Below are 25,201 nucleotides of genomic sequence, written 5' to 3'. Positions count from 1 at the left end.
AATTTCATCTCTCAACTACTACTGAGATAATTACTTGGCTCACAATAGCCTGTAACTATGTTTCAAAAGGAAACCATGACCAGGAATGGAGGTTCATCAAAGCAAGAAGTGGTAGTCTAGTGTTTATTCAATAATAAAAGGTTATCATTCAAATTTTGGGGTCTGCCACAATCATAATGGAATGTCTTATCCCATTAACATTAATGAGAAAAAATAATAGAAAGGGGCAGTGAGGTAGCTCAGTGGACAGAGAGACCAGCCTACAGATGGGGAGTCCTGGTTCATAACCGGCCTCCAGACACTTCCTAGTTGTGTGACCCTGGGAGTGTCACTTAACCCCTCCATTGCCTAGCTCTTACTGCTCTTCTACCTTGGAATACTTAGTGCTGATTCTAAGACAAAAGGTAAAGAAATAGGGAGGGAGGGAGGAAGGAAGGGCTGGATGGATGGATTGGTGGATGGGTAGGTAGATAGGTAAAATAGATTAAATAAATAGATAGAAAGATAAGATACAGAGAGACAGAGACAGATAATGGACAACGTCTACTTCCCAAAGGGAGAGGAGGAGCAGCAGGCAAAAACTGGGAGGCCAGAGGGCTCTAGAAACAGAGCACTGGATCTGAGTTCAGGAAGACCTAGACTCAAATTCCAAGTGAGACACTAACTAAGTGTGCTCCTGGGCAAGTCCCAAGATCTCTGAGCTTTGTGTTCCTATCTGTAGGCTGGAGGAGCTGGATCCTATGATAAGGTTCCTTCCAGGTCTGAACCTACTACAATCTGATCTCTCCACTGGTATTTCTAAAGTATAGCTGTCTACCGATGAGCTGTCCCTGGGTATGAAACCACACGAGGGAAAAGCAAAGACCAACATCCTGGCAGGGTACTCATCATCAACTTAGCACACAAAGGGGACCAGAGTTAGTCCTTAGGTACTTCCCAATAACCTAAGAGAGCAGGAGGTCCAGGTATTATCTTCATTTGAAATGCGTGTTGGCTATGGGGGGGTGGGGGGGAGGGTGAAGGGGAATGAAGGGGAAAGTAAAAACATGAATCATGGAACCATGGAAAATTTTTCTAAAAAATAAAATTAAAAGAAAAAAGAAAAAAAAGAATCTGAGGTTTTGAGGTAGAGAAAAGACTAAAAAAAAGCAGAGGAAAGGAAAAGAGAAAGGACAGAGACAGAGATGAAGTCAATAGACACTAAGAAAAGAAAAGAAGATGCAAGACTGAACAAAGAGTAGCATTGCAGAATGGGGAAAGTGAGACGATTTGTGCCTCACCAACCTTCTAAGGATCAGTTGTCTTCTGCTGAGGAATAGGTACTTGTCTTTCAATCACATGGCCATAGAGGGTGAAGACTAAAACAAACCAGTGTGTGCAATACTTTAAAAAAAAGAGAGAGACTGAGAATGAGACAGAGACAGCTAGATGGCACAATAAATAGAGAACCAGGCCTGGAGACAGGAGGACTTAAGTTCAAATCTGACCTTGGGTGCTTCCTACTAGCTGTGTGACCCTGGGCAAGTCACTTAACCCCCCCATGCCTAGCCCTTACCCCTCTCTTCTGCCTTGGGAACCAATACTTAGTACTGATTCTAAGACAGAAGGTAAGGGTTTTCAATAGAGATTCTAAGCTTTCTCTAGGGAATGACAAAGGGCAGGCATAGAAATATTCTCAATATAATAACTGGTTCTCAAGCTTCAATTAAGAGCTGATCATATCAATCAATCAATCTACATTATTATTTTACATTACATTAATTACTCATAATTAATAATTAAGCTCTGAGCTCTGTGCCAGGCACTGTGCTACTGGGGAGACAAAGACAAAAATGAAGCAGTCCCTGCTCTCAAAGGAGCTTACATTCTATTAGGGGAGGCAACACATAAATCTGTAAGGCTACACCAAATATAAAATAAAGACAAAGGAGGGAGGCCTTCATATAGAAGGTAGCTCTTTAGCTCTGTCTTGAAGGAAACCTGAAATTCTGTGGGGTGGAAGGGAAGATGGAACATATTCTAAGGCTGGGGGATAGCCAATGAAAAGTCCTAGAGACAGGAATGCAGTGCCCTGGGCCCTGGGTGAGGAACAGGAGGACCTGGAGGGTGAGAGAAGTAAAATCTAATGATGATGATGATAATGATGATGATGATGATGATGATGATGAGGATGGTGATGATGATAAGAGCTGGCATTATAATGTGCCTAAAAATATGCAACGCATTTTCCAAATAGTTAATCATCCTGTCAAGCCCTCTGAGGTAGGTGCTTCTTCTTATCCCCATTTATAGATGAGGAAACTGAGGCACCCAGGGCCACACAGCTGGTAAGAGCCAGTCTGGTTGACTGAAGAGGTTAGGAGTCACAAAGCGAAAGGTTAAAAGGTAACTGAGAGCCATAAGAAAACGGTTTGGGGGCAAAAAAAAGTCCTCATCTGGTTAGGGCAAGGTTAGGGAAGGCTTCATGGGAGAAATGCCATCAGATTCCTAAGGCCCCTCACAGAGGGAGTCCCAAGCCTCTAACATGGGGACAAACAAAGGGGAAGGCGGCCTCTGGAGGAGCAGGGGAAAAAAGAGGAAAAAAGAGGAAAAAAGAGTGCTGCCCTTCTTTGGGAAGTCTTAAATGGGGTTGTTTGCATCATAAAAAACAATTAAGGATAAATTCTGAGAAGACCTACATGAACTAATATATGCATAATGAAATAAGCAGATCCAAAATAACCTTCATTCATACTCATTATAATAGAAAGGAAAACTCCACTAAAATGAAGCTGAGCCCTGCAGAGTTCTAAAACCACACTGCGGGTCAGGTTGAGGGATGAAGGAATGAGCTTCCTCTTCCAAGGTTCAATGGGGGGCGGGGGGGGGGGAAGAGGGGCAGATATGTCACAACATCAGCCACTTCACAGGTTGGCTAGTGCTGCAAAGCTACTGTACATTTTAGAAAAATTTCCATTACAAAAGTTCAAGTTTAGCCATTTAAAGATTTCCCTAGACAATTCTAAGCTATATGGAAAATTCAGTCCTACAGAACTCCTCGTTCTTAAGACTCATACCTAGATGAAACCCTACAGTAGCCTTTGCTTTAGTGGCTTTCTTAGAATAAAGACTAGGCACTTGGGGTTTTATAATTACCTGCAAAACAAAGAGCTAAAGAGGCAGATCATGCATTGAACTGGTTTCTCTGTGTTTAAACTTAGGCACCCCCAATCTGCTGCCAAATCTCGTCAGCCTGGCCTCCATCCTATCAGTCCCTTCTCTAACACTGCTCCCACCTAGTACAGGCCTCCTGCTTGTCTCCCTGCCCCAGGCCGTCCAGCTTTCAATGGTCAAATTAATCTTCCCAAAGTGCAGGGTGCCCCTGCTGCCTCCTCCTGCCTCCTCCAGTATCAAATACAAAACCCTCCCTTTCCAAATGGCTTTCTAAGTGCAAACTGCCCACCTGGGAGATGAGCCCAGGCTCCTGAAGGCCTGCTCAGGACTCTGTAAACTCTGGAGGTTTTATCAAGCTTGTAACAAAGGCTGATTAGAGGAGAGCTGGGGCCAATGGAGACAGACGTGGAGAAAGGCTCATCCTCTCCTTCCAGGCAAGGAGCTTTCTCTTTAAGCTACAGCAACCCCCAAAGACCAACTTCCTAATTCTGTGAGGAGTGGCTATTTTTGCCAATGGGGGAGAGGAGGGGTCCACTGAAGTGCTGAAGCAATTCAACCTCCTCAGTATAACTGAGGCCTAGCTTAGGCAGCATATTAAGTTGTGCTGATTGATCTTGGACAAACACACCTTACTGTACATCCAAATATCCAAAAAAGGAAACATAGTCTTTTGCAAAGGGCAAGTCATAATCCAACCATATTTTCAAAGTGACAGAATTCTTTCTTAACACACAGAAAACAATGTTCCTATATTATGAATCTTTAATAAAATCATTAACAAAAACACCTCAAAAAGGTATTAAGAATTGTAAACTGATTTCTTCTATTCTGTGGGCAAGGATATAGTGATAGAGAAGAAAAGTTATTTTTTAGCATTTAAGACACTGCCATCTCAAAGAGTAAATGCTTTATACATACTCTAAACCAGAAAGAGCTTGCCAAATTGGAGGGGGGGGGGGAGAGGGGAGAGGTGTCCTCCAAGTTTAATAAATAATAAAAACTGGTGACAGTGTAAAAGACTTTAGTTTTATCCTACACGTTTCAAAAGACCAAATTTATGTTAAAATTTTAGGATTCTCCATGAACATGATGTTTTAAAAGGAAAAAAGATAATTGTATTTACTAACCTTTATTTCCTAACATCACAGCAAGATGTAAAGGAGTGTTTCCTAAAACAAAATTAAAAAAAAAAATTAGATGGAATAAAAGAACACAAGACAATTCATTCAAATGAGGTCCCTTAATTTGATGTCTGACGTGAAGTTAGGTCTAACATCCTACAATTCAAGACAAATCAACGTGATCCTGAAAAATCAGAATTAAGGTTGATTTTGACCTGATAAAGAACACTCACTCTTCCACTTTGATAATTTACAAATAAATTCATCAATAAGTTCCATGGAAGCTTCCTCTTAACTCCCTGGTTAAGATGTAGTTCAAGCTCTACACGTAGCCATCAGTTTTCTGACCATATGTGGAAAAAAGGATGAACTCAAGATAGTCTTAACTTTTCTCAGAAAAATCCAGAGCCTGTTTTTTTAATTCAAGTTCCAAACTACTTTTCTGATGCTAAAAAGGCAAACTCCTTAAGAATTCAGAAGAAACAAGAATAGACAGACCTAAAGCAAAGCAGAACAACTGGCAACTAATGATAATTATCCAGCCAGTGGCAGATGAAATCAGGGCAGATAACCCAAAACTAGATGATGAAAATCATTGCTATTTTGCTGTGGGCCAAGTGTGCTGCTCACTTTCACAGGCACTTGGGTCTCCTACAAACTAAAAAAAGAACCCAAAGCTCCCCACTTTTCCTCCTTGACACCTCAATTCCTATCACTGACTCGTTCAGATAAACATGTAAAGGCTCGGTCACAGGCCCTGCACCCAAGGATCTAAATTTAGTCTAATTAAAGGATAAGCCAAAAATAAGTCATGACCCCAAGTCTCACATAGGAACTCTATGACTGAATGAATGAGATCAGAAGGGGAAGGCCATTATTTACTGTGAGAGAGGAAGTTAAAAATGTTAGGAAACAGAACATTAGTTGTAGACAAATACTTGATGTGAGAAAAAAATGTTACATATTAAATAAAATGTGTGTTCTGCTTCTTGTCATCTCTTTAACCCTTGTTCTTCATATTATGGCTTGGATGGTGACAAACTTCCCCCCCCAAACTCAGACAGCACTTTGATTCATAACTCTCTAACTCGGTTCCTGTTCAATGTTGTATATTACTTATATCCTTGAGGGCAGAGATGTGTCTTATCTAAACTAGATCTCTTCCAGGCCTTTGCCCAGTGGCTTTTTCTTTAAACTAGATCTCTTACTCTACCCTCTTCTCGTCTCTCTACTTCCACTGTCTCCTATATTTTATAAATAAATTACTAACATCATCTTAGGGATTGGTATTTATTCAGTTCCTTGGTGACCACACCCTGAAATATTAATATCCAAACCAAAAAAACCCTTTTCCCTCTTACGATGGATAGAGCACGAGACGTGGAACCAAGACAATCCAAGTTAAAATAGGATAACCTCAGGCATGTACGAGCAGTGTGACTCTGGGAAGTCATTTAACTCCTGCCTCAGTTTCCAAATACACAGAATGGGGCTCACAATAACACCTATTGCTCAGAGTTGTTGTGAAAAACAAATGAGATGATCACTGTAAAGCCCTTAGCACAGTGCCTGGCACGTAGCAGCCATATAAGAAATGTTGGCTATAACAAACACTGAAGATTCAATCCTACTAGACTACAGAAAAAAACAGGTATCTTATTCCCCTGGTGGCAACGTACGGGAAGGAGCAGAAGAAAAATCCAAAGCTTTGTCCCAATGCAACTACACCTAGAGCTGCTCCCTACAGAGAATGCAGGTGGGGAGACACAGAGGCAAGAAGACTCGCGGCCTCGATGATGCTCACCGCCAGGACGACTCTTCTGAACAGGGAAGATTTCTGTTCTCGGGTACCACACTTGGGGACCAACGCGGTAAATTCTCTTACATACAGTAGTGAATGACACAGAGGAAGAAGGGAAACACAGGAGTACTACACACTACTGGAAAAAGCAGATCAGAGTGGACGAGATTACAACTATATAAATAACTAAGAGTGCTTCCAGATCCAGAAAAATATCCAGATTTAAAAATTCACAAGGGGAGCAGCTATTCACTGAGAGTGAAATTTGGAGACAGGAGATCCTGGGTTCAAATCTAGCCTCAGACAATTCCCAGCTTTGTGACCCTGGGCAAGTCACTTAACCCCATTTGACTAGTCCTTGCCACTCTGTTTTAAGATTTGTTACTAAGTCAAAATATGGGTTTAATCACAAGGACAATCAGAAACAAAGACTGCTTGGTTACTGTTGTGTTTTAATTTCATTGTCTAATCATCTTACCCATGTCTGACTCTTCATGACCCCACTTGGGATTTTCTTGGCAAAAATACTTGAGTGGGTTAACTATTTTCCTTCTACAGATCATTTTACAGATGAAGAAACTAAGGCAAACGGGGGGGTAAGTGACTTGCCCAGGAAGTGTCTGAGGCCAGATTTGAACTCAGGTCTTCCCAATTCCAGATCCAGTGCTCTATTCCCTATATACCTAGCCAAGTAACATATAGAAAATGTTGTGGGCTTGGCTTTTTTCCTTGTTTCTATACCTGAAAATTACTAATTTTAGAATTTTCTTAAAAGTAAATGTTTGGGGACTCAATGGATAGAGTGAGGCCTAGAGACAAAAGGTCCTGGGTTCAAATCTGACCTGACTCTTCCTAGCTAGATGACTCTGAGCAAGTCCCCCACTACCTCGCCCTTACCATTCTTCTGTCTTAGCAGCAATGCACAGTATTGGGTCTAAGACAGGAGGGACAAGTGTGCCTTTTCCTCAGAGCAGTACGAAGGTAAGAAGGCTTCTAAGGGGTTGGGGAAGCCTGATGGGGAAAGGAGCCCCCGCAGATGCTCACTAGCTGCATAACCGGCCAATGGACCTGCCCCAAGTTAGGAGAACTGAGCCTGGATGAAAGAGTCCTCAGGATCCGTGCCAGCTCGGTGACCCTGGGCCAGTCACTTATCCTGTGTGCCACAGGAAAACAGCAGTACTTATTCACGAGGTGGTTGTAGATGGGAAGACGCTGGCTCTTATTCTCATCTCTGCTAACCTCATCAGCCCAATCTCTCCAGCAGAAAAAGGGGAATAACAGCCCCGGCACTACACAGATGTCAAGATGGTAAGATGCATTTGGCAAACTTTAAACTGTTATGGAAATGTTATTTCTTCTTATTCTTGTTTGAAAAATGAGCTTCTTTATAGGAAAAGAAAAGATCTACTAAAGAAAACACAGCCTGCATAAGACAGTTAATTATAAGCAATAATAAAGGCAAAGGACTTAAATGTTAGGAAAAAAGCTGAAGTGACAAGAAATTATGGGAAGACTGGAACGGGCTGTCAAAGGAAAGGGGGTAAAACCACAGCACCCAACTGGAAAGAAGCTCTGGGACATGGCAATAAAGGCCCATGAGGAGGACTTTGGAGAGTGGGAGGGCAATCCTGGGAGGCAGGGGGCCGAGAAGAGACATGTAATGCATGGGAAGTTCCCGTCTTATAGATGAAGAAACTCAAAAAGATGGGTAGTGACTAAGTCAAGATTGCCTGCTCGAGCTGCAAGGGCTGCATACCGAGGCCTACACACCTTGGGGTTGTTTGGGGAGTCTGTGGGGAAGAGGGAGAGGAGGAGAGCCGGGGAGTTCCTGGTCAGGACTCCCCTGGACCCCAGGATTCCTGAGTGGGAAGGCCTTTAGCCACAAACGAAAAGATCTCCCATCTAAGAGAGCCAAAAAAGGCACCTTCCCAGGAAGACTTCAGAGCGGATATTTAGCACCCTGAGGCAGCACGTCCATCCTCTTCCAGAGGATTCTAATGGTGAGGAAGCTTTTTGGACATCTCAAGCCTGAAGGGCCTCATCACATCCCGACCGACCCAGGCTCTCGGACCTGCTCTGTGAAACCAAAAGGCAAAAAGCTTAATCCCTCAACTCCACGAGAGTCATTCACTACTCTAAACCAAAGCTTTGGTGCCTGAGAGCTAACCGTGCCCAGGCCATCCCAATAACACTCAGGACCAAGACTCGAGGTCCTCTACCAGTCTAGCCGCCTCCTCTAGAAACTCTCCAGTTTGCCGAGGGCCTCAAACAGCGAGTCCCAGACTTCCAGGGCTCCCAACATTCCCTCAAACAACTTTTACAGACACGCCCCAGACTGAACTGTGGAGGTGACACAAGAGCTTTTGTTTTTTGTTTATCCAGCCAACAACAAATCAGGGGCTGGCCCAGAACCTACAGGGCAGCAACTCCAGGAGCTCTCAGGTCAGAGACCCTTAGGAGCACTAGTGAGAAAGAGACTGCGGGGAAACCCTGTGCTAGCACTGGATGGAGAAGCCAGTGGTCTTTGGCAGCTCCATACCTAACCATTTCTGGGTCACGGTTCGAGGGCAGGGAAGCTCAGCTGTGGGCCTAAGGAAGAAGGTGCCCTGAGAAGCAGCACTGCTTGCACTTGCAAGGGGTCAGAGGCCCTTCCTAGATAAAGGCCACAGGAAGAGACCAGGAGAGCAGTGACCACACCATGTTGGAAGTACCTGAAAAGTTCTAGCTCTGAAAAATACTCAAGCTTGGGGCAGTGCCCCCACAACCACTACCACCACCAAGAGAATGGAGCTTAATGTTAATATAAAATTCAGTCAAGAAATAGCTTGAAAGATGAGCAAACGATAAAAAAAAACCCAACAATAAAACACTACTATGGTGACAGGGACAATCAAGATATAAACTTAGAAATAAATTATGAAGTCAAAACAGCTACAAGCAAAGCCTCAAAGAAAAAAATGTGAATTGGAAACAAGTCCAACAAGAATTCACAGAAGAGGGGACAGCCGGGAAGTTCAGTGGATTGAGAGCCAGGTCTAGAGACGAGAGATCCTGGGTTCAAATCTGGCCTCAGACACTTCCTAGTTGTGTGACCCTGGGCAAGTCACTTAACCTCCATTGCTTAGCCCTTACCACTCTTCTGCTGTGGAACTGATACATAGTATTGATTCTAAGATGGAAAGTAAGTTTGTTTTTTTTAAAGGAAAGAAAAGAAATAATGAAAGTCAAAAAGTGAAAAAAATGGAAGAAAATGTTTTACTATCTCATCAGAAATAAAATAACCTGAAAAACAGATGGAAGAAAAATAATTTAACAATTATTAGACTACCTGAAAACCATGATCAAAGAAAGAGCCTAGACATCACATTTCAAGATACCAATCATCAAGGAAAACTCCCTTGATAGAGAGTAGAACCAAAGGGTAAAATAGAAAATGAAAGATCCAATGATCACCTACCAAAAGAGATCCTAAAATGAGAACTCAAAGAGCATTACAGTCAAATTTCAGCACTCTCAGGTCAAGAAGAAAATATTCAAGGAGTGAGAAAGAAATAATTCAAAAATCATGGAACCACAATCAGGATCATACAAGATTTAGCAGTTTCCACATTAAAGCAGTGGAGGTATTTGGAACATGATGTTCTAGAAAGCACGTGTTAGAATTACAACCAAGAATCATCTACTGAGAAAAACTGTGTATAATCCTTTGGGAGGAAATTAGTTATTTAATGAAATAGAAGACTTTGAAGCAATCCTAATAAAAAGACCAGAAATGAACAGAAAATCTGATTTTCAAACACAAGAGAAGCATGAAATGATAAAACATGAAACAAAAATCATAAGGTATTCTATAGAGTTAAACTACACATTCCTTTTTAGAAAAATGATAGATGTTAACTCCTAAAAACTTTATCATTAGTGAAGTTGGAAGAAATCTAACAAAAGGACACAGGAGTTAAAGTTGAAAACATTAAGATTACACCCCCCCCCCAAAAGGATGAATGATAAAGAGGAAGCATGACAGAAATTATCTCACATAAAAGAGGCATGCAAGGAACAAAACAAGGGGGCGGGGGATGGGGGTACCGAGACAACACCCTCTCTAAACTCTAACTTACCCCAATTTTATCTGAATTGGTTTACAGAGAGAAGAATATATTAATAGCACTTCTATTTATCACCAACAGAATATAACAGGAAGAGAAAGAAATAAAAATTCCATTTAAAATAACTGCAGACACTATAAAATATTTGAGAATCTGCCTGCAAGACAAACCCAGGGATTATTTGAACATGATTACAAAACCCTTTTCTCACAAAGACAGACACATCTAAATAACTGGAGAAATGTTCATTGTTCACAAGTAGGCAAAACCAATAATAAAAATGGCAATTCTACCAAAAATATTTAATGCCATACCAATCAAACTACCAAAGAATTATTGTATAAAGCTAAAAAAAATATGGAAGAACAAAAGATCAATAATATCAAGTGTGACAATATTTTAAAATGTGAAGGAAGGTGGTCTAACAACACCCATCTCAAACTGTATTACAAAGCAGTAGGTAATCATGTAAACAAGAAAAAGTGAGAAAGTGGTGGATCAGTAAATTAGGTACACAATACACAGTATTAAATGACCATAGTAATCTGGTGATAAATCTGAAAATCCCAAATTTGGAGGCAAGAACTCACGAGTTGACAAAAATTTGAGAAAATTTTTCCAGTTGAGAAAACTGGAAAGCAGTTTGGCAGAAACTAAGCATAAACCAACATCTCACACCACATATTAAGGTATGGTTAAAATGGGTAAATAAATTGGACATAAAGTGATATGAGTAAATTAGGGGAGTGTGAAAAATGAGAGAGAGAGAGAGAGAGAGAGAGAGAGAGAGAGAGAGAGAGAGAGCGCATATCATGAGAAGTAAAATAGATAATTTTGATTACATTCTACTGAAAAGGTTTTGCTCAAACAAAATCAATGTGGCCAAAATTAGAAGGAAGGAAAAGATGCTGGGGGAAAAGATTTCAATTTGTTTCTTGTTTTTTATTGTTTTTGGTGGTGGTGGTGGTGGTGTAAGAGGGGTTTTTTGCAGAATGGCTAATATGTATTATTTCACATGTATAATTGATATCATATTGCTTGCCTTCTCAAGGGGAAGGGTCAGGAAAAAAGGGGAAATTTTGGAAAATGTTTTAAAGTGAATATTAGAAATAAATTTGAAAAATTTTAAATTTTATTACCCCCCCTTCCAAAAGTGGCTCTCAAAACATTACAGAACGCATGAGGTTAGACTTGTACAGAATGCAGTTAAACTGTCCGCTCCCTTCCCCCCAGGGCTATGGCACACTTAATGTAGCCAAGTATTGCATTAGCTTTTTTTGGCTGCCTCATGCCAACTGACTCATAGTGAGCAAAGAGAACCCCACTAAAACCTCCAGATCTTTTTCAAACTGCGATCTAACCATAGTGCTGGGGGCCTTCTTCTGGGGTGACAATGAACCACTAATGACTGACTAATGTATTCTTGGCATCTGACCAAACCAAAAAGAATCCAACTGACTGTATGGTCTAATCAATATCTCCACCTACTTTCTTGACCACAATTGGATGAGATGATATAGCAAAAGCTTTGCTAAAATCTAGGCAAGCACAGCATTCCCTTATTTGCAAATTTAGGAATTCTGGCAAAAAAGGAAATGAGGTTATAGGATGACATGACCTAAACTTTGTAATCACTGCCTCTTTGTCTAGATGTTAGCCAAACATCTCTTTAAGGCTCTCCACCAGACATTTTACCCTTATCTAGTCTTTCATCTCTCTTGATTTTACAAATGACCTTGTGAGTATTGCAATTTTACAGAGGAGACAGGTATTGCAACCCAAGTTTAATCTGGGAGACATTCACACAAGTGTCTCAAACCAGCAGAAGCTACACCTGGAATCTGACCCCAAGTCACCTACGCCAGCAGCCCAGCACTCTTAAACCACGCTGCCATTTTATAACAATGGGAGATATCATTGAAACCAGATTTACAACAGAACATTAATATATACTTTATCTCATATTACAACCTACATTGGCTTTCAATAACTTTTTTTTTCCATTATATAGTCAAAAGTTGATGTTGGATAGAAATGTTGAACTTAAAATTATCAACGGTTCTAATAATAAAATTTGCCTACAGGCAGGCAGCTAGGTGGCACAATGGATAGCACTGAGCCTGGAGGTCAGAAAGACCTGAGTTAAAATATTGCCTCTGACCCTCTTCTAACTATGTGACCCCAGGCAAATCACACAATCTTGTTTGACTCAGTTTCCTCATCTGTAAAATGAACTGGAGAAAGAAATGGCAAATGGGGTCATGAAGAGTTGGACACAACTGAAAGAAATGAATAACTACAATAAAGAACTTTTCTTACTTTAAAAAGGAATCATTTTCATAAATTCCATTGAGTCACTCAAAAGTTAATCTAAAGCAGTGATTCCCAAAGTGGGCGCCACCACCCCCTGGTGAATGCTGCAGCGATCCAGGGAGGCGGTGATGGCCACAGGTGCATTTATCTTTCCTATTAATTGCTATTAAAATTTAAAAAAAAAAAATCAATTTCCAGGGGGTTAAGTAATATTTTTTCTGGAAAGGGGGCGGGAGGCCAAAAAAGTTTGGGAACCCCTGACCTAGATGAACCAACATACTATTGCTGGTTCTTAAGAATGATAATTCTTAAGAATTATGTAGTGAAAATATCACTGGATTTGGGAGTCAAGAGTTTGGGGTTCAAATTCCATCTCTGACACTAGCTGCATAAACCAATATATAAGTTACGATACTATTACCTGTAATAACTACTTGTACCACTTACTTCACAGTTGCAAAGGAAATCTTTCTAAGATTTAAAGTACTATATAAATGTGCACTACCATTATCTCATCTGTGAATCGCTTATACACTTATAATTATATCAATAACAGCACAAGTAGCTTGGAATCCCAAAGACCTAGGTTTAAATTCTTCCCCAATCTTTAACAATTCTCTGGCCAAGTAATGCCTAAAGCACCTCCCTGAGCTTTAGTAGACAAAGTTGAGTTCCCTTTTCACCGACTAAAAAAGTCACAGATGCTTCATGTATTTGCATAAAGCAAATTAAATAATTATGAAATACTGATTCCCAAACTAGATCTCTTTCAACAAAACATTTTGCCCCCAAAGATACACAATTTAGATCATGCAAACACTTGAGCAACAGGCACCACTTTCTAATAAGTCATGGTTGATACAATTTTTCCCAAGAATTAAAATCAAAAAAATTTTAAAAATAAAAGTTTTGGGAAATTGTCCTAAAACTCAAATATTTCTATCACAAACAATAACAAATCAAAAATACTTTTCTAAGCACAAAATATGTGAGCAACTCAAGACAAGCATGTTCTGAAGCCAGAATTTATCATTCAGAACGGTCTATATAGCAATCAGTCCACACTGAACTAAGCATCTGCTTGATTCCAGGCACTATGCTAGCCCTGGAAATACAAAGACAAGAGTGATTTTTTTTTCTTAAAAAAGGTAAAAAAAGCAATAAAGCTTGCATGCCTCTTAATGACCTGCGAGACCTCTAAGGAGGGAGTTTGGTTCAGGGCCAGGGGGCCCAGTGGGTAGGGTGCAGGACCTCGAGCCACTGAAGGTTTTTAAGCAGAAGAATGACATTCTCAGAGGACTGTGCTACTCAGGTTAGTCAGGCAGCTGCATTAAGGAATGACTTGAGCCTGGAGGCTACAAGACTACTTGTTAGGAGGCCAACACTGTACAGTGGGTAAAAGGAGAGGATGGATACCAGATGAGAGATATTGCTGGACTTCTCCAAGTAAAGAGACCCTGAAGCTAGGAGAAGAGAAAAAAGCAGCTACATTATGAGTAAGAGAACAAGTGCAGGAATGCAGGAATTTGAGACTGGGGAGTAGTTTTGAAATTCAGCGAGTAAAATAGGGAGGTTTAAGGTATGGCCCTCATGATGTATAGCTAAAGTGTCTGGACAAAGAAGGCAGAATGGTGATAGAGTCAAGGCTCATTACAATTCCACTCTAGAGCTTTCCTTCCAAATCTCATCTTCCAGCAAAAATCCTTCCCATGAACTCCAGCTCCCCCATCACTAACAGACTACTGAACAAGATGGATAGTGATAAAAATGCAAATTTTGGAAACAGAAGATCTGGGTTCAAATTCTCTTTCTGCCATTTGTATGACCTTAAAAGTCAATTCACCTCTCTGGGTTTCCACTTCTTTTTCTGGAAAATAAGTGAGTGCCACTGATGATTTCAAGGTTCCTTTCAACTCTAAGGCCTATATGATCTTATGAACTCCATCAGGATACCCTGCCCACTTACATAATAACTTCATGTCCAAAATGAAAATCATTTTCCCCCCCAAAGTCTGCTTCCTCAAAACTTTTGTTATAGGTAATTAAGTAATTTATAATTGATAGATAGGCATATGTAGTGAGTAGGAAAAGACAGACCAGCTTGGCTGACTGAGAACATTCTAAGCCCAAAATGTAAAAAGGTTTTGGTTCAGAGAGACTGAGTTGTTGAGTTTTCCTGCTTTGGGAGGAGAGGTGAGAAGCTGAGAGCTGCTGTACAACTAGCCTTTGGATTATTTGGGATCTCTATAGAGGAGGTGGATCTGCAATGAAGATAAATAGGAAGATCTAGGTAGACTTAGGATCTCTCCTATAGTTGAACAGCTCCAGGAAGTCCTGTGCCCCCTAGCTTGTGTGGATGATCTTGCTGAGCCACCAGAAGTGTTCCTGAGTCTAAACATCACCTGAAAGTCATCAAGGATCTTTGTGTGAGAATCCCAAAGCCCTGTCCAACTCAGCTGACCCAGTTGCTGTCTGTCTGTTAGGTCAGCTTAGGACAAGCCAACCCAACTGCCACCATTCTTAGGCAGTTGGTTGGTTCTCTTAGATCAGGGGTCGGCAACCTTTTTGGCGTGAGAGCCATAAACACCACATTTTTTAAAATGTCATTTCGTGAGAGCCGTGCAGTGCTCACAGTGCGCTCTTGTAACAGTGCCTGAAAAAAAATGGACTTTATGCTCCTGCAGAAAGAGCCAGATCTGGCCCTCAAAAGAGCCAGATGGCTCGAGAGCCATACGTTGCCGACCCCTGAGGTTAGACACCCCTCTCCCTCCAATTCCCATCTTACCAAACCAACCAATAAACTTAACTTTGTTTAACTTCCTCGTCATCTTTCTCTAAAACCAACAAGGGACCCACTTGTGTTAATAGGAATCCCTGGCTTGTCAAAGGAGGCGGGGGGGGGGGGCGCCCCACTAACTGTCATTTCCAACTCGGTTACCACTCACTCCTAGCTGTGTCCTGTGTTTGTGGGGGTTGGTGTGATTCCCCATTTGTATTTGTGTCAGGCAGTTATCCCTCTTCACCCCAATCATTCCTCGTTCATCCCTTCACCCACTACTACCCATTGTGTTATCTACCCACTGTGTTATTAATAACCTATTTTACTTTCCTATTACCAGTTCTTGAAACAGTAAAGCTTTATCCATATATAAAACAGTATACATGGACTCATATTCCCAAAAACACAGAGAATTCTGAGGGGGGGGCGCGTGCGTGCGTGTGTGTGTGTGTGTGTGTGTGTGTGTGTGTGTATCTTAAGCTGGTAGTAGAAATGACTCCTATTACAAAGACTAATCAAGTTTCCACTTTCTATAATTTTAAGGCACATGATTTGATGGCAATCATACACAAGCTTTTCCTCCTCAAACAAAACATATCACAGGAGCTCATTAGCAAGCAGCACAATATAGGTTTTGTCATTGGTCACATTCCATTCAATAATTTTATAACTGAAATTATCCCATTTTATGCATGAAGAATAGAATGCATACTTAACATATCTGTAGATCATATAAAGTATTGTAAAAAATAGTAATTCTGGAAGAGAAAAATAGCCAATATTTGACAAAAAAAAGGATTTGCAAAAATCTGAAAAGACTGAAAAGATCAGGCAATAAATACTTATTAAGGGCCTAAGTGGCACGCACCACACTAAGTGCTGTGGATACAAAGAAAGATAAAAGACTGTCCCTGCCTTCAAGGGGCTCAAGTATAATAGGGGAGACCACAAATTATATACACAGGCTTAGCACAAGATTTTTGACAGAAGGCATTAGAATGAAGAGGAATGGGGAAAGGCTTCCTGTACAAGTTGCCATTTTAGCTGAGGCTTGAAGAGAAGGAGAAGAGCATCCAATGCATGAGGGACAGCCCGGGAAAATGCCCAGAGCAGCTGAGATGGAAGGTCTTATCAGAGGAAGAGCCAAGGTGCAGGTGTCACTGGACAGAAGAGGTCATGGGTGGTGGGCAGGATAAGACTAGAAAGGTGGACAGCAGGTAGAACTCTGTTGTGAAAGGCTTTGAACAAATATGATTTTATCTTTGATCATATGGACCCACTGAAGTTTATTGAGTAGAGGAGCAGGGGTGACATGACCAGGGCTGAACTTTCAAAAAAATGGCTTTGGTAGCAGGGAGAGATTTGAGGCAGGCAGACCAACAGGGAGGCTAATGCAATAACAGTCCAGGCATGAAGTGATGAGGGCCTGCAGCAGGGTGGTGGCAATATGAGAGGAGAGAAAGGGGCATATTTGAAGGATGTTATGAAGACAAAAACAACAGGACTTGGCCACAGATTGGTCAGGGCTAAGAGAGAGGAGAAGATGACCCCAAGGTTGAAGGCAAGAGACACCAAGGAAGACAGGAGTGCTCTAGAGAGTAGTAAGAAAGTTGATTTAGAGGAAAAGCCACTTTAGAGAAAGGAATTTCAGTTGAATGAGTACAGAATATATACCACTCTTCTTAGTACCTAGTATAGGTTCTAGGACAGAAAGGGCAGGGGTAAGAGAGGGGGAGCTAGCTCTTTAAATCCATTAATTAGCATTTGTTAAATGTCCACTACGTGCTGGGCTCCAGGGATACAAAGAAAAAAATAGCCATTTGTCAAAAACATCATAGACAGGTCATCTAAGGTCTCTTGTAATTAAGATTTTTTTTTAATATTTGGCAAATTTCTAAGACTAGTTAACTAAATATGCATCTTGTTTGCATATGACATTAGACTGATTACACCATGCCCAAGAACACTGCAGAACCTCCTGGAAGCAGGAGGGGAAGGAAGATTTTGGCTTACTGACACAAGAAGAACTAGGTCAGTGAAGAATGTTTAATGCCCAGATTCCCAAATACATTTGGATGGATGCCCTCTCTTGGGCTTCTCCTCCATGTCCAATTCAGGACAGACCAATCAGATGCACACTGAGTTGGACCCCCCCAAGTAGGCCATGAAGAAGAGAATGGCCCAGACTGCTTTCAGGAAAAGTGTGACATTCTTCTTCCTACCTCAATTTCCCAAAAGCCTTCCTATCTTTTCAATACTAAAGTCTTAACTGGTTTTGCTATATGGCATCGAGATGTTTCTAAAGAACCAAGAGAGTATCACAGAGTGACAGCATAACAAGAAATCCCCCCAAAAGGACAATCCCAGGCATCATCACAGAGCTGTATGGCAGAGAAAGGCAGATGATCAAAAAGACCTCCAGAGCCCTCCATGGGTGCCCTTTGGATGGTTGGAGAAAGCAAAGAAGGCTTCAGCACACCAGATGAATGTGCTGGGAGAACTCGGACAAGAGTAGAACAGGGCAGGCATGGAGGACTCTGATCTGCATTTCTGGAGCCCACAGACTACCAAGTACTGAGCAGTGGGCATGGTTCATTCTTTACCAAGGCTCAACAGATAACCCTGAAGGGCATCGAGCCCTGACTCACCCTCAGGTCTCTCTCTTAAAACTTGGAACTATTGTATTTTTTATACTTATTTGCACCTTAAAAAGGATATCCTCAAAATAAATTATGGAGAATAGCAATAAGGGTCCTCTATTGATCCTTTTCTGCATGAGAAAGGGGGTAACAAACTAGACAACTGGAATTCTCCTTCCCTACATGACAATCTGTTAGCCATATTAGAAGAAAAGGCTCACCACATTTCAATGGATCAGCAACTTCCTAAGGACATAAATGAAGCACTAATACTGCATGGAAACAAGAGGCAAAGATACTTTAGACCACAATACAAACAAAAGCTTTTGGTATCATGACAAAACTAGGCCAATTAAAGGAAAACAGTTCAAAAGAAGACCAGAGATATAACAGGATTTCCATTTCAACAAAACTAGCGAAATACTGGATTAGATGCCATCAAAGAAAGTTTAATCCTTAAATCCTCGGGTTTCTATGGATCATAAAACAAAATCAGTACCAATGAAATTAGTCGCTAAGTCATAGCCATACCTAATCCTTTCCAATAAAATACAATGTTTTTATCAGGTCATACATGAGGTATTCATTCTGGCTAGTTGAATCTAGTCTAAATCACTCCAGCTCTAAATTTTAGAAGCTATGGCTAAACATTAAACTAAGAAGGTTTCTGATGTCCATTATAGGAATTGAATAACTTCCAACAAAAATGGTAAGGTATCTATCACGTGCAAAAGCCTTCCACTAGTCATCCAATGCCTTATTGTGTCCTGGAGATGAGGGCCCTAAAGACTTAGGGGGAAAGGAGGCAGAGCACCAGCTGTGGCAACTTAGAGCAAACTTTCTAGGGCTGAGTATATACCACTTCTCCAACAGTTTTTTTATCTTCATCCAAGGATCATTCTAACCAAATTTGTAGAGATTTGTCACCAAGTTAATCAAACTGATAAATGTTTTGGCCATAGCATCCCTTGGAAAAAAAAAATCTTCCAAGTCTCAGAGGTGACAGGAATCAGCAATAATGGGTGGGGAGTGAGTGTCCATGCTGATGAAAACATGGATCTGTGAACCCAGAAAAACATTTACCTACCAAAGTAATTATAACAGGATATAGCTTTAATCAGGGCAAGGGCCACACTGTGGAAGCACTGTCTCAGGAAACACACCAAGGATGGGAATTTCCACCAAACTAAAGAAGTTGGGGTTATAGTTATACCTTAGGGAAGAGGCAAGGAGGAACAACTGACTGGTTACCTGGAGGCTTGGGAAAGGGAATGTATCCGAGGCTTGAATACTGGGAGAGTCTAGATTCAGTGAAAGAAACGAAGAGATAGGGTACTTAGTCCCCTAGAGGGTGCTCAATGGGTGCTGGATAGTTTACTGTTGAGTCTGGGTCAAGGGTCAGTCAGGGGGTTTCTTAATGGCAAGTTCTCATGGAACAAGGGTCAATTTGGGGTTTCATAAAATGTGTCATTTCCCCCTTCTCATCATAGTAATTCCACCACTGACCATAGCAAGGGATGAGGGCACTGTGTCCAGGAGGGCCTCAGAGTGGCCCTCTGTTACCGAAGATGGAAGGGAGACAAGACAACTGGCTTCTAGGGGCACTTCCCATCAAGAGAGCCACATCGATCGTTAGCCTTAGAAGACAGGTACTTGCTTTGGCAAAATCTTACAACAAAAAAGGCTACCCCATTTCCCACAGTCTATTATGTCTTTCAAGTCTTGGAGGTTCTGAGGTACACTTCAATGACTTTCTTCTTCTTTTGTAGAAGTCTCCTTTGCAATAGACAGGTACCCTGCAGTTTCACTGCTACAAAAAAACAAAACAAAACAAAACAAAAAAAACCATAGGAAATCTATAACCAAATTCTCAAATAAGAACTGATCACCTCTTCAGATATTTGCTCATAACTACAAATAGGACTAAATCATGCTATCAGCCACAGTAGATATTCAGTAATTTGGACTGGTTGGAATTTTCTGATGGTCCTTAAAAATTATCTGACATTGCTGCTTAGACCCATATTAAAAGGTAACCTCATTAGCTGGCTTTTAACATCCTGTCACCATTCTATTAAAATCTTCATTTGTAGCAAGAGATATATAGGCCATGCTGGCTAAGAAAATAGTTTGTCTAACAATACCCATAGTAGTTCCATAGTAAAAGGACTATTTAAAAAAATAGATATATTCTGAATTATTGAAATAAATATAAGAGTAAAAAAAACCCACCACAGATTTATCAAGGTTTATCAACCTGGAAATGACCTCAATCACCATTTGTGGGAAGAAATAATAGCTGATACTAAATAATTCTAATTGAGTATTCCCTTATAAAACCAAAACAATTCTTTAAAACATCTGCTTAGGCACATACTGATTCACCATTGCCAGATTCAAATGTTAAAAGTACTCATGACAATTTTAGTTTCAAAACAATTTTAAAATTAAATTCAAAATTCTCTTAAGTTCAAACTTCTCACTAACCCTTGTGGAGAATGAGATACTAATTCAACATTCTCATTTTCTCCTTCTGGAGAATAAGAAGCTGAGGATCTAAAAACAACATCCTTTAATTCACTTTAACTGTTTATTAGCAGCCATAAACATGCTCAAATGACTTAGACATTTCACTCACATTAACCACTTTTATTGATTTCAGAGGGAGCAGCTGGGTAGCTCAGTGGAATGAGAGCCAGGCCTAGAGATGGGAGGTTCTGGGTTCAAATCTGGCCTCAGACACTTCCCAGATGTATGAGCCTGGGCAAGTCTCTTGACCCCCATTGCCTAGCCCTTACCACTCTTCTGCTTTGAAACCAATACACAATACTAATTTCAAGACAGAAGGTCAGAGTTTAAAAAAAAAAATCGATTTCAGATCCCTTGAACTTCTGTGCACTTTTAGGATAGGTTTTCTCTATATATATGTGAATTAATCCCAAATTTAAATACCACATCCAAGTGATTGGATTTGTTGGAGGTAACAAGATCATAGGTCATTCTTTTTTACTGATAACAAATTTACTTAAAATTAACCTTACTAAAACTTGGCCAAATAGATTTCTCCCTACGCCTCACAAACTACTGCAACATTTCCAATTATTATGACCATATATTTTCAAAAACCTCATAAGGGGTAATAGGTAGATGACAGATTCTGTATTCATCTGCTTGATTGTTTGAATGACTAAAAATTCTACATGCCTGCAGCCTTAATTCCTGTATGCTTCAGCAGTAACCTACCCAGCATTATATCACCTTTCATGATCATAGAAAACTTGCCATAACAGGAGAAAAGAGGGGCATATAATGAAGTGCTCCCCTAACATGCAGTATTAATTAATGCCAGGTAGAAATTGGTAATGATGTCCAGCCATGTATCGAAGCTGCCAAGTATAAAACTGAAGTTTCGTTCTAGGGGAGACAGCCAAGCAGCTTCTCAGCTTTCCCATGATACAGAACTATACCTGCAGTTCCCAGAAGATATCCAGTTGGGCTGCTCACATCACTGACTAATTTGTTCCATAGCATTTCTGCTGATTACATTCCCATACAGTTTAATATCAAATGGCAGTTCTCGCCAATCATGTGTAGGATCAAATATGGCTTATCCTTGTTACAACTATAATCATAAAAATTATCAGACTCCATTATTCTTTCCTAAATTCTTCTGACTATCAGCCTGAGAAATAATTACATTTTGCAATTCTACATAGACACTGAATACAAGTACAAACTTAGAAAAGCACTCTGGACAATTTGTTGTAAATCTCCAAATTAACAAAAATCAAGCTATATTAAATGACTAGGACATGGAAGAGTTAGGGCTCCTTAACGGAAGCTCTTTTTTTCACCCAAGTCTCACCTGGGGCTCCAAGAAAAATGTGCATTTGCACCAGCTATGCCTCAAATATCTCTTTTGATCTTAGGCAAAAGAAGTTGCTTCTAAGAGGAACATGAGTTGTTCAGTTGAGACACTTACTGCCTTTTGCCACTAGTCACAAAGTATTTTCCCAAATTTTACTTACCCCTTTGCAATAACCAATCAGGACTATATAGTTAAACAAACCCAAATTAACCTTTTGACACTCCAGAATGAGAACCTGTTAATCAGAAATATTGTCTAGGCAGAATAAGTAATAGCTTAAATGTTTTGAAATCATAGCCTCAATAGTTAATCCCTAGAATAAAAATGCATCTCATTACTGGTATCATTAAAAAAATCAACAGCACTCATCACGATATAAGAAAAACACTAAAACAAAGTCATGAATCCTGGGCCTTGCCTTTGAAGATTCCAATACCCAGATCACACCTTCTATATTCTCAGTGGTTAGACAATCAACAGTTAGTCCATCTAAGAAATACACTCGAAATACCATATAGGCAAAACCCAGAACTTCGGTTCTCAAACTTCTATAAGCTTAAAAAAAATTTTTTTTGCAACCATCATCACAAAAAATCTTAAATGATAGCATTTCATGCCATGAGAACTTTCCTCCATTTTAATTGGTCCAAAGCAGTCACCCAAACTGATATTGAACATGTTGGGGTTTAATTTCTTAAATTCCAACATTCCAACTCAACTTGCATTCAAAGCTTCAGCCAAGCATACAGACAGCTTCTTTCATACTGCTGCTGTTTGCATCTCTCATCTGTAGCCCACCATCCCTTCTCTTACTTCTCCCTAGGGTGGTGACAGCGAACCTTTTAGAAGGGTGGATGATCGAGCCCAGGGAGAACAGTCCTGTCCCAGGGTCCCTCTGGCTTTCTAGTAATGAACTCTGTGCTGGGGTGGCAGCAAGCATAGCCACCAGAGAGGGCTCTGAGGGCCCCCTCTCGCACAGGTGTCATAGTTTCACCAACTCAGCCCTCCAGTAAGGTTGGGGAAAAGACACTCAGTTACCTTGCATCATTCACACACACAACCAAACACACATGCATATGAGTGTGAAGGTTGCAAATCCAGGTGGAATTGAACCCCACCACTTGGGGGAGGGGGTCATATTTAGTTAACTTTTGCAAATCATCTAAACACTACAGATACCTGGTCCATAATTTGAGGACATATACTTAGCAGCAGAACCCTCTGGGGGACCTTCCTGGAACAGGCACAAATCTGTGATTATCCATAGTTCAACAAACTCTTGATTAAGAGTAGTTCAGTTTTCCAAACACCTGAGAGTCTGTCAATGAGAGTTCACTAACCCAGCCAACCTGCCAAGTTGAGTCCAAACTGGAACTCAGTGGGATCCTGTGAGCTCCACACATCTGGGAAGGAACACTTTAGCAGGTGGCTCTGGCAAGAGAAACTTTGAATTTCTCTGGGAGCTCCAGATATGTCATCCTGGAAAAACACAGAACTACGAAAAGTAGTAGTACCAAAAGTAGAAAGAAACATGTCTTTCACCAAGACTGGAGAGACAATGCTTACTGGCCACGACCCACCCCAGAGCCACTCTCTGGAAACACTGCCTGGAGAAAGACACCAGGAATGGGAATTTCCACCAAACTAAAGAAGCTGGGGTTATAGTTATACCTTAGGAAATAGAGGCAAGGAGGAACAACTGACTGGTTACCTAGAGGCTTGGGAAAGAGGACGTAGCCAGAGGCGAGAATACCTGTGAGAGGCCTAGATGCAAGGAGAGAAGTAGCCAAGAAGACAAAAAGTGTACCAGTCCTCTAGAAGGTGTTCAATGGGTGCGGGCTGATTTATAGTTCAGTCTGGGCAAGGGGTAAATTTGGGGTTTGAGAAAACCTTAACTTAAACTGAAGAAATAAAGATTCAATATAATGCTGGTCACCATTTACATGAACTGAAAAAGTCCTTAATTACAAACTAATATCGGAGGGCCACATTCCACCTCCCCTATTAATGATCTCCTTCAGAGTTAGGTGGTGATTACATAATCACCATTACTAACTCTCAACACTAAGCTTGCTGTACCAAAATGAAGCAACGAGGCAATAAAATAGTTTACAAAAAGAAAACAAGGAGTAATTTCAAGCAATATTTCCGTTTGCGATATAATTTGTGAGAAGTGACAGGCACATCTGGGTTAAAGATATTACAAATTCAGTAAAACAAGTGCAACAGTTGGAAAATGAGGGTCTTCTATAAAGGAGTCCTTCACCTTTCCTTGGCTGGTAGCAAATCTGTCCAGAAAGAGGAGAAAGGCAGCCTGGCACTGGGGAAGGAGAATCCAACTCAAATGGGCTCTGCCCTGGACTAGGGGTCTACGGTGTCTGGAGCGGCAGTTTCCTCGGTTGTAAAAATAGTTACAATACTGTCTCAAAGGGGCACTGGCTGGGGAAAGCGCACAACACTAGCAGTCTGCGGAGCCCCTCATCAATGGGCCAGATCTTCCGTGTTTCCCGTGAAATGGATCATTCCATGCTAAAGCAGTTTAAGCCTCCTTCAGCGCCTTAATGAGCCGGCAGTAAGTCCGCAGCAAAGGGAGAGAAGAAACAAGGCTCAGTAGCAGGAGAGGCCCGCACCGTCCGCCGGCACCAACACCATTCGAGCCAGAGCGGCTCCCGAGCTTCAAACCTTCCCCCGGGAGCGGAGGCCAGCGCGATCGGCCGACAGAGGCACGCCCACACCTTCAATGCACACCTGGGCCATCACCTCCACACACAGTCGGTCCGGTAAGACCCCAAGTCCCCAGGGCTGCCTCGGGCCCCAGTCTCGCCTGCCCCGACCAGCTACAGTTCCCTAGTTCCCCGCTCCCCCACACGCAAACGGACGCGGCCCCGAAGGGAGCTAAGGCTCAAGAACTAGCAGGCGCGAGCGAAGCCAGGGGGGGTGGGTGCGCAGGGTGCAAGGAAAAGGGGGGCAGGCGGCGGCCGAAGCAAACTCAGGGAGTAAACAAGCAGCTGGGCCCCGGAAGGCAAACAGACCTGGTATCTTCGGGGAAGGAAAGAGGAGGAAGAGGGGGCACCACGGGCTCACCATGAAGGTCCTTCTGATCAATGTGGTGGGTCCGGATCAAGGACGAGAGCCTCCTCACGTCGCCCTTGAACACGCACTCGTGCACGGGGTAGAGAATAGAGCCTCGCCGGGAGTCAGTGGCTGCGCCTGCCGCGACGCTGGAGGCCGAGCCGTAGCTGGCCAGGGCCTGCGGCGGCAGCCGAGGCTGCGAGGGCACGGGCGGGGGGTGGCCGCTCCCGCGGTGCCCCGACCGGCCATCTGGTCCGGCTCCGCGCGCCGCCGTGAAGGGCCCAGGGGCGGCGGCCGCCTCGTCGTCACCGGGCTCCAGCAGGTCGCTGTCCTCCTTGCCGCTGGGCTT

The 25,201-nt window shown here is 41.7% G+C and overlaps 1 protein-coding gene across 1 annotated transcript in view; it reads right to left on the bottom strand.

Annotated features, from left to right (window-relative positions):
* Positions 1-25,168, bottom strand: part of ANKRD13C (ankyrin repeat domain 13C) — a 59,582-nt gene extending 34,414 nt beyond the window's left edge. The window contains 3 exon segments of the mRNA XM_044671834.1: positions 4,281-4,322; positions 24,865-24,963; positions 24,966-25,168. Of these exon segments, the coding sequence (XP_044527769.1) occupies positions 4,281-4,322; positions 24,865-24,963; positions 24,966-25,101 (277 nt within the window). The 5' untranslated portion in view covers positions 25,102-25,168.
* Positions 25,169-25,201: the final 33 nt, after the last annotated feature.

The sequence above is a fragment of the Gracilinanus agilis genome, chromosome 4, assembly GCF_016433145.1.
Source record: "Gracilinanus agilis isolate LMUSP501 chromosome 4, AgileGrace, whole genome shotgun sequence".
Lineage (NCBI taxonomy): Eukaryota > Metazoa > Chordata > Mammalia > Didelphimorphia > Didelphidae > Gracilinanus > Gracilinanus agilis.
Note: the sequence above shows the minus strand (reverse complement) of the source record. Positions and strands in the feature narration are given on the sequence as shown.